The sequence below is a fragment of the Podarcis melisellensis genome, assembly GCF_964234715.1.
Source record: "Podarcis melisellensis genome assembly, chromosome: 6".
NCBI lineage: Eukaryota > Metazoa > Chordata > Lepidosauria > Squamata > Lacertidae > Podarcis > Podarcis melisellensis.
Window position 1 is genome coordinate 30557481 of NC_138538.1, and position 12887 is coordinate 30570367.

Consider the following 12887-nt stretch of genomic DNA (forward strand, 5'->3'; position numbering starts at 1 on the left):
TGTTTTTACATAATTGTACTTTGCTTTGACACATTTTTGTAGTAAGCAACAAATAAATGCAGTAATAATAGTTACTGTTGTTACTGTTACTACAGAAGCTCCAGTTTTCATTGAACAACATCTTGCTTACATATCTGTCTCTGTAAGAAGGCAGGGAAAAACATGGAGCCCTATTACTGGTAACTTTGTTTATTTTGTTCCTTATGAGGTGCAATGATCTCTGTTCTGTCACAAAAGAACAGCTGGGGAGATCTGGGTGCTCACAGATGAACAACAGCCTCAGGGATGGGTCCTGGTGTTGTCACAAGGAGGACAGCTGTCCCTTGTGCTAGTGACAGGTTTGTCATGCTGGATTCTCTTAGTTGTTGCCTCAGTGCATTAGGCTGTAGGGGAAACCCATAAGGAGTCCTCCAGAAGTAGAATTTTTCAATACTGTCAGCTCATTCTAAAAATTATTAACACCATGAACTTTTTTTTTTTTTTTACTTTTCAAAATCTAATTTTGGATTTTTTTATTTGCTTTTTAGCTCAGAGCATTTAACATTTCAAAGTATTGCTGTAGAAGGACAAAATACCATAGCTTTATTTTGTTTTTTAAACTACGCTGCATTGAATTGTTTTAAGACAAAGAGCTTGTTAAAAAGCACCAACTAAATATCTTATGTGTTATAAAGCATGGAAGTTGCAAAGTAGCCTCCACAAAGAGCTGAAATGGGATTGTGGAAAAGCAGGGAGGTGTCTTCACAGCTTGTTTGCGTGGTGACAACAGCTAGAGGGGAAATGGAGGGGAGGAAGCTCCAGTTCAGACTTTGGAGGTAGCTAGCAAAAGCCTTGAATGTCTTCCAGAAGCTAAGTGTCAGTTGACTGGCTGCAGTGAAGGGCATGCTACAGAATGGGAGAAAACCTGTCTGGGGGATTGGAGGGGTCAGGATCTACAGATTCACTAGTCACAGGTTCTAATCCTTTAGGTTTAGCAAACTAGGTAATATAAGAATGATTCCAGGTTTGTCCAAACATATAAATAAAACTTTCCAAAAATTCTCTAAAGATGACAATGTTGTCGTAATTGTTAAGTTTTTAGAGGATATGACAAATACGATACAGACATCGTATAATGTACAGACACACACACACACACACACGATAGAATTATAGAGCCTGGGAAAGATCTAAAGGTTATCCAGTTCATCCCCTGCTGATGCGTTCCTGCAGGTGACCATCCAGTCTTTGCTTAAACTCCCCTAACAAAGTCTACCTCCTTCTGAGTCAGTCTGTTCCACTGCTGAATGAGTGGCATGAGGCATGGAGTCAAGAGGGCCTTTCAGGTCCCACTAACTGCTTCAGAAGTGGAGCAAGGAGAAGTGGCTCGTGGCTCCTTTAGGAATGTAGACTTTCTGTTGGCTATCCTGACAGATTTATATAGATTTATATTTATATCTCTTCTAAAGCAATTTTAAGAGGGCTCAAACGATTTGATAATTAGTGACACCCTTTTAAACGTAACCCCACCACAGGTGCCCCCAAACTATCCAACCCACTGCCACTTGGCCAACTGCATCCAAAGGCTTCATCAACTCCACTTCCACAAAATGCCTTGCTGCCTGATAAGAGAAGATTGTTAACAAAAGAATACCTGGGATGGGATCTGTGCTGATTCAGACGAAGACATATTTATCTGACTGGACGCATTCTTTTCTAAAGAATCTATTTTTTCGTAGGTTCTCTTCTGCCTCACAGTGTCTTGCTGTACTGCTGGATCATTTGAGAGGCTCCCTCTACTGTCCATTCGAGGTCTGTATAATGACCTGTTACTAGAAGTCACATCATCTCTTGAGCTCCTGCTATTACATTTTTTCAAGCGCTCCGACTGAAACTTAATTTTGTTACCCTCTGGCAAACTAGCATTTTCCAGCATTTCTGCATCTAAGCTACCTTTACTTCCTCTGCAGGCTGCTGATCGATTCACCACAGCACGCATTTCTGCAATCAGCTTGTCATTCAGAGCACTGAGTTCACTGTTGCTGCCCACAGAGCCAGGTCTTCCCTGGCCAGGAGCCTGTCGCCTTCCTTTTCTCTTTCTCAGGCTTGGAGAAGGTCCTGTTGAATAGCCAGAGTCTTGCTGACTTATAACTGTAGGATACTCTTGAACCTGAAGACTGTTTTGCCGACTGTGGTGGGCCTCCATATTTTTGAGAACGTTTGCCTCCAAGATTTTCCAAGAGTGTTTGAAGCTGTCCCTGGAACTAAGCTGCCCTAGCTGTGGTTTAGCAACGCCATCAACGATCACACCTGTAGCGTTAGGATTTCTGGATGATTGGTCAACATTGACCATATGTTTAATATACTCTCTTCCAACAGGGCTGTACTCTGTTGCCGATGGATTTCTCACATGCTTTTTTCCAGCTTGGTGCTGCTGCATACTTGGATGCTGTAATAATTTAACTGGTTGGGGTTTCTTATTTAAGCTGTTGCTTGGCGACATTTGTGGAGTTGTCCCATTCACATTTACACTCCCAGTGTCCATATCTACAGGGGGCTCATCATAAATCGGGGAATCAATTGATGGCTCATCATATATTGGTGCTGGAGAAGCATACTTGGGAGAGGAAGGCTGTGATGTTTGCGTCTGACTTCCTGAAGGACTACTGAGCCCATTGGTTAACACTAGACAAAACCCTCCATTCTCTGTCTTCTTAATCTGCATTGACTGTTTTGTTTCTGCTGAAGCTGCTGGTTTCTGCATTGCTGGATTTGGGGCTATAGCCTGAGGTTGGGCATATATAACTTGTTTTGCATGCAGAGATTTCTGGCTGCTGGTTTCCGCGCTGTTCTGCATCTGAAGCGAATTGCTCGAGGTGGAATTAACTTGTCTCAGGCTGTTGACTTTGACCAGCATGGCTGCTTTAGTCCCTGGTAAAGGCTGCCACCGGGTAGGGGTGTCTCTGTATGGGGAAAATAAAGCATTTAGGAAAATAAAGCCAAAAATGCAGTACTACCTTCAAGTGTAAAATACAGTCAAAATTTTATCTAAATATCCAACTGGACCTCCAGTGAAGAGGAGCTTAGGTTGGGTATGCATGCATCAGCCATGGAGGAGGATGGTATGTCCATGGAATGATACGTGGGCAGAGATCTACTGCTGGTGGTGCTTCTGTCAGGAGTAGGCCCCCAAACAGTGCATTTCTGAGATGTTTTGGTGAGTGGCCTTGAACCAAATGGCTTCAAAGATTCTTATTTGCTCTGAGAGGCCCTAGGATTGAGAGCCCCATCATCTATGCCAGCCTGGAGGTTAATCCTGCTCCCCAGGATACAACACACTTAGTATTGTTCTGTCCACAATTATTGTCTTAGGAACAACTTCCATATCAAACCATTGTGCAGGCATTTCCTTTGTTTCTATCGGAGCTTTTCAAGTTAGTAATGGAAAAATAATAAATCATACCTGCAACAGGAAAATGCTGCTCTCAGGGAGTCTGTCCCCTATCCCTTGGACAAGCCCTCCCCTGTTTAACTCCATAGGACACCAGGCATTTATTTTTCAACATCCAAATACTGCATATGGTCTCTACAGTGCTACTTTTCAGTTGTGAGTAAAGATCATATTTTTGTTGTCTGCTGATTTCTGTTGAGTCTTGAGGGAAAGGAAGACTTTGTCCCATTCAGCAAAGAAAAAACCTGTGGGCTTAATTTTTAAGCAGTGTCCTCCCTTGCTCTTCTAATGAATGCTGAGGACTCTAGAAGTTCAACACCTGTTTCTTTCCCCTTGTATGCATTTTACTTCTACACTGTAACAGCAATCATTTCTTTTCTTCTTATGTCATCTAGGAACTACAATAAACGATGGGCTCTAATGAGCAAACCTTTAAGAATAAGAGTTTGCTTATTTTTCCTCTTCCTTCCCCATCTCTATTAGATTCTACAGCTTGTGAGCAGGGCAGGTTTTCCTTAAAAAAACTAAAAACTTTATTTAACACCTAGTAAACCTCAGGTCCTTTAGAAATATTATATAAGTGAATTTGATTTTAAACATGGACATCTTACTAATGTCAGTAGGCTGGATTCAACTACCCCTTTTCCACTAGCAGAAGCCAATATAAAGATTCCCACTAGCGTAACTGGGCTTTCCTCCCCAAATCCACTCTGGAGGATAGGGAAAACCCACAGAACAGTGCATTTGGTGGGGTGGAGAAGGGCAAACAGAAATGCATGTGCTGACATAATGATTGGCTTAGCGGCACTCCACTGATTTCCACCCACATAATTTGCATATATTCAGAGTTGCCTTTAAAGTTCCTGGAACTGAATGTGTCACTCCCCAAGGGCAAATGCCAGAGTGACATTTCTATAAGGTTTGAAAGAAGGAGGAAAACAAATGAAACAAAAAGTAGAAATAGCAACCATTTAAATGCTATCATGCCTCATTGCTACAGAGGATCTGGCTGCTTTCTCATATTGTAGGATTATTCTTGCTTATGAGAAGGTTTTTTTTATGCTGCTCCTCCCAGCATAGTAAATAAATGAGTTCTCTTTCAAATGAGTCTTGGGATTCGATCCAGGTCCATATGCAGTTCCACACTACTAGTATGAACTCCAGAAAATCATGTGTTGTAACAGTCATGCAACTCACCACCAATTTATTTGCCCAGGCAATTAGCACTTGCCCATCTTCTCACCAAATCCAGAGAATTGCATTGAAACCCCCAAATTCCTAAATTGTAGGGATGGCTGTCAACTTGGATGGCTTAAAAGAGGATTAGACAAATTCATGGTGAATAAGGCTACCATGAAGGATAATGGCTACTGATATGTTTTACCTCCACAGTTGGGGGCAACATGAATACTAACTGATAGTAATCAAAAGTGACACCAGTGGTGTTGTATGCAGGTTTCTGCTTGAAGGCATCTGGTTAGACATTGTGAGAACAGGATGCTGGACTAGATGTTGCCTTTGGTTTGATCCAATGGCACTCTTATGTTCTTATGAGACAGAAAGAGTAAGAGGAGGACAAAGACCTGAAACTGTTCTTAACATGAAGCACCACTTTAGCTAATGGGGCCTCCCGCTGCCGCTGCGCCACCGGAGCATGATTTCTGTTCTCATCCTCAAGCAAAGTTCTTAACCCGAGGTAATATTTCTGGGTTAGCGGAGTCTGTAACTTGAAGTGTATGTAACCCAAGGTACCACTGTACAATGGAACCTCGTGTTACGTACTGTCCTCTTTGGGAACACTTTGGGTTATGAGCACCCAGTTGCGAACTTTCCCCGGGGATGCGAGTAAACAGGAGGCGCCATTAGCAAAAGCGCACCTTGGGTTATGAACAGTTTGGGCTTAAGAACGGACCTCCGGAATTAATTAAGTTCATAACTGAAGGTACCACTGTACAGCACTGTTGTATGACAGCTGGGGTGGGGACATAATCTGGGCAGGTGAGCAGAGCACGTGACAGGCAGAACACTTGTTTGCAAAAATCAGACGGCATCAACTGAAGTTAATGAACAGTTTCCTTCTATTTCCTATTACCAAACAGTTGCCAATACAAGAACCAGCACGACCAGGAAATGTTAGTCTATTCTTCAAGTTTTGCCTATGTGAAAACTTTATTCCGAATTCATTGGTCCGCAGCATGAAATGCAGTCTGGTTAACCTACATAATGTTTTCATTTCTGTTTCCAGTTAATTATAGCTTTTGTGTGGTTGCTTAGGCCTCATGGTTCTAGTCTTGAGTTAAGCTACCTGCAATAAGACTCACCACAGATTAACCAAACTATATCATATATACTAGGAGCGAACTCAATTATCCGAGTGCCGTTCCACGGCACCACCCACCCACAAAATATTCCAAAACAGTCCAACAAGGGCGTAGCATGCTCAGTGGTGATGGAATGCTGGCTGGCTGTTGTGGGGGGAGAGAATAGAGTAGTTGGGCAACACTTCACACTGCAACATCTTATTGCAGATTGCACTGGTAAATATGTAACACTAACCCCCGCCCCTAAATCAGTTTTCTGCCCAACCAAGCAGGGGTTGCTCATACAAAGTTTACAGGAACTTATGCCAGACTCAAAGTGGGTCAAATCTATCTGCATGAAGACTGAGTAATTTAATGAATTAATTGCATCAGTTAGTTAACCAAGTGGTCTTTTGATGAAGCAGCAGAGTTTAAATTTGGTTGAATACCTGGTACATTTTATTATATATTGCTTTTTGTATAAAGTACTGAGGGAACAATACTTGGAACAAATTTTTGGGAGGTATGTGGAGAGGACCTTCCATGAGGCTATAAACTTTCTGCTCTGTAGCCAAGACAGACACGTTACTGTAAAGACTGCATGTTTTTTAACCCTAGTAATTGATGATAGGAGAATTTTTTAAAAGGAGAATATCTGTCTTGCCAGAGATATTCAGAATTTTAAGTTTGTTACTGTTTTTATTTTATTCAGATTTGTGTAACTTTGATTTATTTGAACATGTATTAAAATAGGGGCAACTTTTTCATGGTAAACACTATTTGCCTGTGAATTTTAGAATCTTACATTTGTTTATGTTGCACAATAGATATATATTATTTGGAACTCTCTCAGTTTTGTTTACCTTGACTTGTGTTACTTCCATATGGCTATGTACTTTTCTTTGTTAAACCCTCTTGCTTTGTGATGGTCTGATGACAAATGAATCCAAGTGGCAGTGGCAGAGAGAGTTGGGTAGTTAGAACAAATGGTCAGGAAACCCAAGGAATTTAATCCCCAGTTCTGCTCTTCAGAAGAATTAGTAGCAATCACAACAGAGAACAGTTAATTTGATGACTCCCCAAAATTATTTTTAGCTTGTCTTCAGAAAAGGAAATATTTTTAAATTCACAACAAAGAAACAAAGGGAAACACACAGGGCTGCATCCTGCATATGATAGGATACAAGTGAGCAAAATATCCTTAATATAAACTGGCATGGCAAATACGACTATGCCAAGTTTGCTCAGGAAAAGCTTATGGAGAGGCAAGAGTCACTATTTCCACAAAAAAACCCAAAAGCATATTTACCAATGGCTCAAAATACATTTGAAGAACACAAAGTTGAGAAAGATCTAGTATAATCACACTAATAATCTAACTAGACTTGACACATCTCTCCCCACTTCCCTCAACAAAGATTTATGACTGGATTTTATTAACATTTAGAACAGCCATGCTGGATGCCATCTTGAATTTACAGCAGAATCTCACCATGCTCAAGATTTGCACGGAGAAATAGTAAAACCTAAAAGGTGGGTGAACCATTGCTGGGTGAGAGAGATTCTGTCACAACATCTCCACAAACTGTCACCTGAATACTCTCATTGCACAAACAGGCGCTGTTCACTTAATACACAAACTAGTCCTCAGGAAAAAAAACTTGAATGTGGATTAAGTCCAGTCATTTTGGATATTGAGCATGATGGTGAAGCGCAATATAAATTACTACAGCAAATAAGTATAAAACAAACTGGGCTGTATCAAGTGAAGGCATTGCACTCACAAAACTTCTGCACATGCAATCAAACTTTCCCTTCCTCTCCTCCGCTTCCCTAAATCTGCTCTTGGGGTCCTTCTAACCCTCCAGAGCAGATCTGCGGGGCACACAGGGAAAGGAGAAGTAGGGAAAGTTTAATCGGAAGTCATTTTTCAAGTGCAATATTTCATTGGCTTCAACCCATTACATCTGATACAGCCATACTGTTGATTATGATTTTTTAAAAACAACTTTAGAGTGTATATTTTACCGTGGTACCTCAGGTTACAGATGCTTCAGGTTACAGACACTTCAGTTACAGGTTACAGACTCCGCTAACCCAGAAATAGTACCTCGGGTTAAGAACTTTGCTTCAGGATGAGAACAGAAATCGTGCAGCAGCGGTGCAGCGACAGCAGCAGGAGGCCCCATTAGCTAAAGTGGTGCTTCAGGTTAAGAACAGTTTCAGGTTAAGAACGGACCTCCAGAACGAATTAAGTTCTTAACCCGAGGTACCACTGTACACAGCTGGAACATTTGAGGACTGGGAGCCTCCTAACATTTCTGCTCCCACAGTTCCTCCTTCATCTACCATCAGAGCCTAAGGCTGTGAGGAAAGATAGCAATATAGCAGTAGCAGCAGCCACCGCCCAATGAGGAGGCCTTGGCCTGTGAGGGACTAATTAATACCTGGTTGCTTCAACAGTCAGTTCTAGGCCAGGAGTTGCAGCTGCAGAGTGCCACGTTGCAACAACAGAAAACTGGTGGGGGAGGGAGGGAGATTTCTATACACCTTTGCTCAGCTCTAGAAAACACTGTTCCATTGCCCCTTTTATTGTGTTTTAAATATATTCTAAGCTGCCTCGAGAACTTCAGCTATCCGCCTTGGTAGCTCAGTTGGTAGAGCAAAAGACTCTAAGGGGCAGTAGACGTACTTCAGAAGGCAGGCAATGTCAGGATTCCCCCCACCCCACCCCGACATCTTCGGACAAGGGCATTTCTCAAGTGCAACCCTGTGAATTAACATACTACTTTGTAATGGCAAAGCTACAGCACTGTTGGTGCAAAAGACTGGCCTTAAAAAAAATTTAAAAAAAACACTGCACAAGTGTGCAAAAGTCAAGATTACGCCCTAAGAAATGAATGCAGCTTGTGCAAAGCCTGCTATTTCACCTCTCTATTTTAAGCACCACTTTCTTCCTCCTCTATGAAAGCTGGTCTCAAGGCAAGCTCTTCCACCTGCCACGTTGTTGAAACCTTAGAACTCTCCATGTAAGAGACTGATAGGTTAGAACAGATGCGTCTCAATACCACCAGGGGGAAAGGCTGCCAGCTTGCTTAATTCTTTTAGGCTTTGCCAGCTTTCGTTTAGAAAAATAGCCTCATAGGTGCCAACTCTATACGTGTGTCAAAAATGCAAAAGGGCTTGCATTCTGCACAGTTTTCAACAGGTGTTATATCCTTTTTGTGCAGTTGTCTTTGTCTATATCAGACGATTAAAAAACGTCATAGGCAGCTGTTCATATGGGATTATGTGAACTTATGGCTTTATAATATTTTGTCTGCACTTCTGTCTCAGTTCTGCCTCACTGAAATTCTGTGTCATCAGATTTGTTTTATTTTTCTTCAAGCAGCAGACCCTAGTATTCTCGGGCTCATGCAATAGCTGGGAGATTTAAGAGGGGCCCTGCTAACTAATCCATGGAGCAGGGAAGATTTTTAAAGAGACAGAAATCCATTGAGAAATGGAGTTTAGCTGTTAGGTTTGGGATCCAAAGAAGAAGGGAGACTAAAATAAGTGCTCTCACTACCTGAAAAACTCTCAGCTTCATACACAAAAGATATACAAATTAACAGTTGGAAGAAGAGCAATCAGTAGCAAAAGCTCACCTTATTGCTCCGAAACACCCGCTCAGAACATGGAGAAATATCACCATGGAAATGATTAACCTTGTAGACTTAGTTTTAGCAAACAAACCCTTTTTTCAAATACAATCATATGTCTGACTTCAACTGGGTTACCAGTCAGTGAATGTAATACCCTTTTTATGAGGACCAGCCAAGGTTTCAAAATGCAGCTTGCAAAGCCTTTTTTTTTTGTGTGTGTGTGTGTGTGTCTATCATGTGCATCTTTATTGGAACTGTTTATTTTAAAGTCAGTGTACAGTTTTCACCCCCACTGTATTCCCGTATACATACTGGCACCAAATTTGGGTAAGGACTCCCCCAGCTCTGGGAGGGGGAAGCGGGGTACACTGTAAGCCTTCACATCTAGAGATTGGGAAGAAGATAAACCTACACAGCCCATTTCTATTTCATTGTTGTTTTTTTGCATGGCCAAAAGTAAACAAAAATCGGAAGAAGACCAAGTTTTTTGTTTTGTTTTAAGGCGCAAGATACAGAAAATACACTTGTTGGATTATATTTGGGAAGGGGGAGGTTTCTAAGCTTGCAAAGCTTTTGATTTTCATAGAGATATTTTCCAGGCTGAGGTTAATGTTGTATTTAGATTTGAGCATAATGAATGTCAGACACAGACTGGTTTTTGTATTTTCAAAAGGAGCCATGTCCATTTCTGCTTAGTCCCAGTGGGCTTTGTGCGACTTTAGCAGACGGACTAGTCTTAACTTAATCATATCTGTGAATACTTCCACCATTCTAAAGATGGCGTTTCTTCCCAATTATCTTCCATAGTAGCATTTTAAGTGATTACATAACTATATGATCATCTTTTTTAAGGTAGGGAGAGTATTTACTTTGCCACTGTCCCTTGGAAAAAATCATACAAATGCCTATGTGCTCAGTAGATGTGATCCCAAGGCTGAAAACATGGTTTTAAAGGTGTCAATTTCTTTCCGAAAACAGTGTTTTCGGGTGAGTGTGGTTTGAAAAAGCCCAGTTCCCACTGAGCTCCCCATAGGTGTGGATGGAATCAACTTTTTTTCAAGCACAATCTACACTTCATTTTGCACAGTTCCATGTTCAAAGAGCAGGCAGGGCTGGACTATTAGGCTAATAAGGCTATTAGGCTAATAAGGCCATTATATTTTGTAATTCCTCAATTTTCCATTTGAGACCTGGGGCCTGTCACTCTTAGGGAAATCCACGTATGCTCTCTTGGACCCAGGGAAGAATAAATAAGGCATTTTTTAAAAATTGAAGACTGTCTCAGTAAGCATTTTAAAGTGTTATGTGTGGAAATGTGCTATAGTAGTCTAATCTTCAAAGTCTAATACACATAGCAGAAGTATCATGTGTTGTGGATTGATATCCTGAAGCAGTTTCATTTGGGAGATTTGCCTCTCCCCCCCCCCCCCAATATACCAAACACATGCATAATGCTCAAATCCTTTTTTTTGGGACATGTTGGTTTGCTGAAGTGCCAGCAGTGAAGAAAGTCTACTTGGCTGGACCATGTTATTATAGAATCCAATGTGAGAGAATGGTATAATCCTCTTAGCAAAACATTCACAAAGGTGAGTGGGGTTGAAGGTGTGTTGCAGTCCAAACAACCAGGGTCAAGCACGGAAAACTCACTTTAGGTTCAAAACCTGATCCAAAAGCAAGGTTAGGCAATAGTCCAAGGTCATTGCCACAGGGATCCCAGGCAAGGTGCAACTCGGCAAGGAGGAGAGAATGGGTTTGGGACCAAGGAGCCAGAAATCTCCATTGTTTCCAGCAACTGAAAGGCAACTCAAGAGGATTCTCAGCACTGGTTCTAAGGGACCTTGTCTGATCCTCTAAGTCCTTGACCTGCAAGGTGGCTAGTTTGTCCTCTGACGATTCTATTTGATGCCATGTCAGAGCTAAGCATGACAGAACATTTCCCAAATGTCACAACTGCTTTTGGGTACTAACGGTAAAATGTTCCTTCTCTTTTATAAAATGGGTAAAGAATGTCTTCTGATCTGTCATGAAAGAGCCTTTCACAGCTTTGTCCCTCTTGGTCACCAACAGTGAATTTATCAGATTTCTGAACTATGATTACATCACTCGTGATTTTGCCATAGCCAAGGCCAGGAGAAACACCTGGCAATTAGTATTCAGTTGCATATTGTCTCTGAACATGGAGGTTCTGGTTAGCTATGAGGGCTAACAGTCCTTGATAGAACTATATAACTTTGATTAAAATCACTGGGTGGCATTCAAATAATTCCTTTCCCCCATGTGAGCTCTGTGCTGTCCCCAGATCTGCTCCCATGCATTGGGTGAAGTCTCAGAACATATTTTAGGGAGCACATGGGGGCAGTACATTCCATTGCACAAGGAGAAATCCTTGCACTGAGAGAACATTTTGCTCAGTGCTATGTTGAACAGAACCTATTGTCCCCTTCCCTTGTGTTGGTCTGTACTCAGGACAAATTCCTTCATTGTTGCCTTACGTGATCCCCTCTCTTGCCTGCATAAAACAACAAATTTCATTTCAGGAGGCACAGAGAAAGGAATAAATCCTGATTGTCCTTTAGCAAGCCCTTTAGATTAAGGATGCAAGGTCTGTAGCTTTCTTTACATGTAAAACTTCAGAACAAATAGGATTCACATATAGGAATATTATCTTACTGGTAACAGAAAAACTAATAATCAATAAAATACTCTTTATATATAATTAAACTGAGCTCTACATTATAAACATTAAAGTGCATGCTGGTTGTGTAATGATACTTGTAATAAAGATTTTTTGTGTCTATATGCCCTATAGTAGAGTTAAAAATTGTGACAACGGGGAAAGGTTTAAATATTGCTTAAAACTGGAGTAGATAGTGCTAGGGAAACACCCTTGGCTAGAAGCAACGAACTTGTTTTCTTACAATGCAGTGTTACTTGCTACCAAAACGCACACAGGCAGCTAGCCAAGTCTGCGCAAGAAATGAATTCCATGATTTTTGGGCTGACTTATTGGGGGACAGAAAACTGTGAGCTACCTAAACAAATGAAATGCCACTTTGAGTTTCTTCAGCAAGTTGTTGACAAGTTTAAGCACTACAACTTCAAGCACGGCTCTCAGTGCCTCCAGCACAACACTCCAGCAAGGAAAAGAAAGAATGGGCTGACAGCTGCAGCCTGAAGAAAGGATTTTGCCATTCCAAGTCCTGGCCAAAATCTGAAAACTCTTCTTACGGAATGTGATCTCACTTTTCAGAGAGTTATAGCTTTGTCAATCCACCAGAATGGAGAACAGAATAGGTTTAGACTAGAAACCATATACTTAGGGTGCGGGGACAAGACAACAGGGATGTCTGCTGCTTTCATGCCCCGCTTATGAATCATTGAGCTGGATTCTCCTGGAAACAAAATACTGGACTCTACATTTTTGGAGGACTTTCCATAGGGGCAGTAGCTAAAAAATTACTTGCTGAGTCCATTCTAAACACCTTATAAGGGCTTCAGGTACCAGTGTTC

General features: G+C 41.4%; 1 protein-coding gene across 4 annotated transcripts in view; it reads right to left on the bottom strand.

Moving 5' to 3' along the window:
- The window catches only part of LOC309372779 (rho GTPase-activating protein 39-like), a 91704-nt gene that overhangs the window by 13866 nt on the left and 64951 nt on the right, over window positions 1–12887 (bottom strand). For all 4 annotated transcript variants that reach the window (XM_081916690.1, XM_081916688.1, XM_081916689.1 and 1 more), the window contains one exon: window positions 1634–2942. In XM_081916690.1, the coding sequence (XP_081772816.1) occupies window positions 1634–2942 (1309 nt within the window). The remainder of the gene's footprint in view (window positions 1–1633; window positions 2943–12887) is intronic.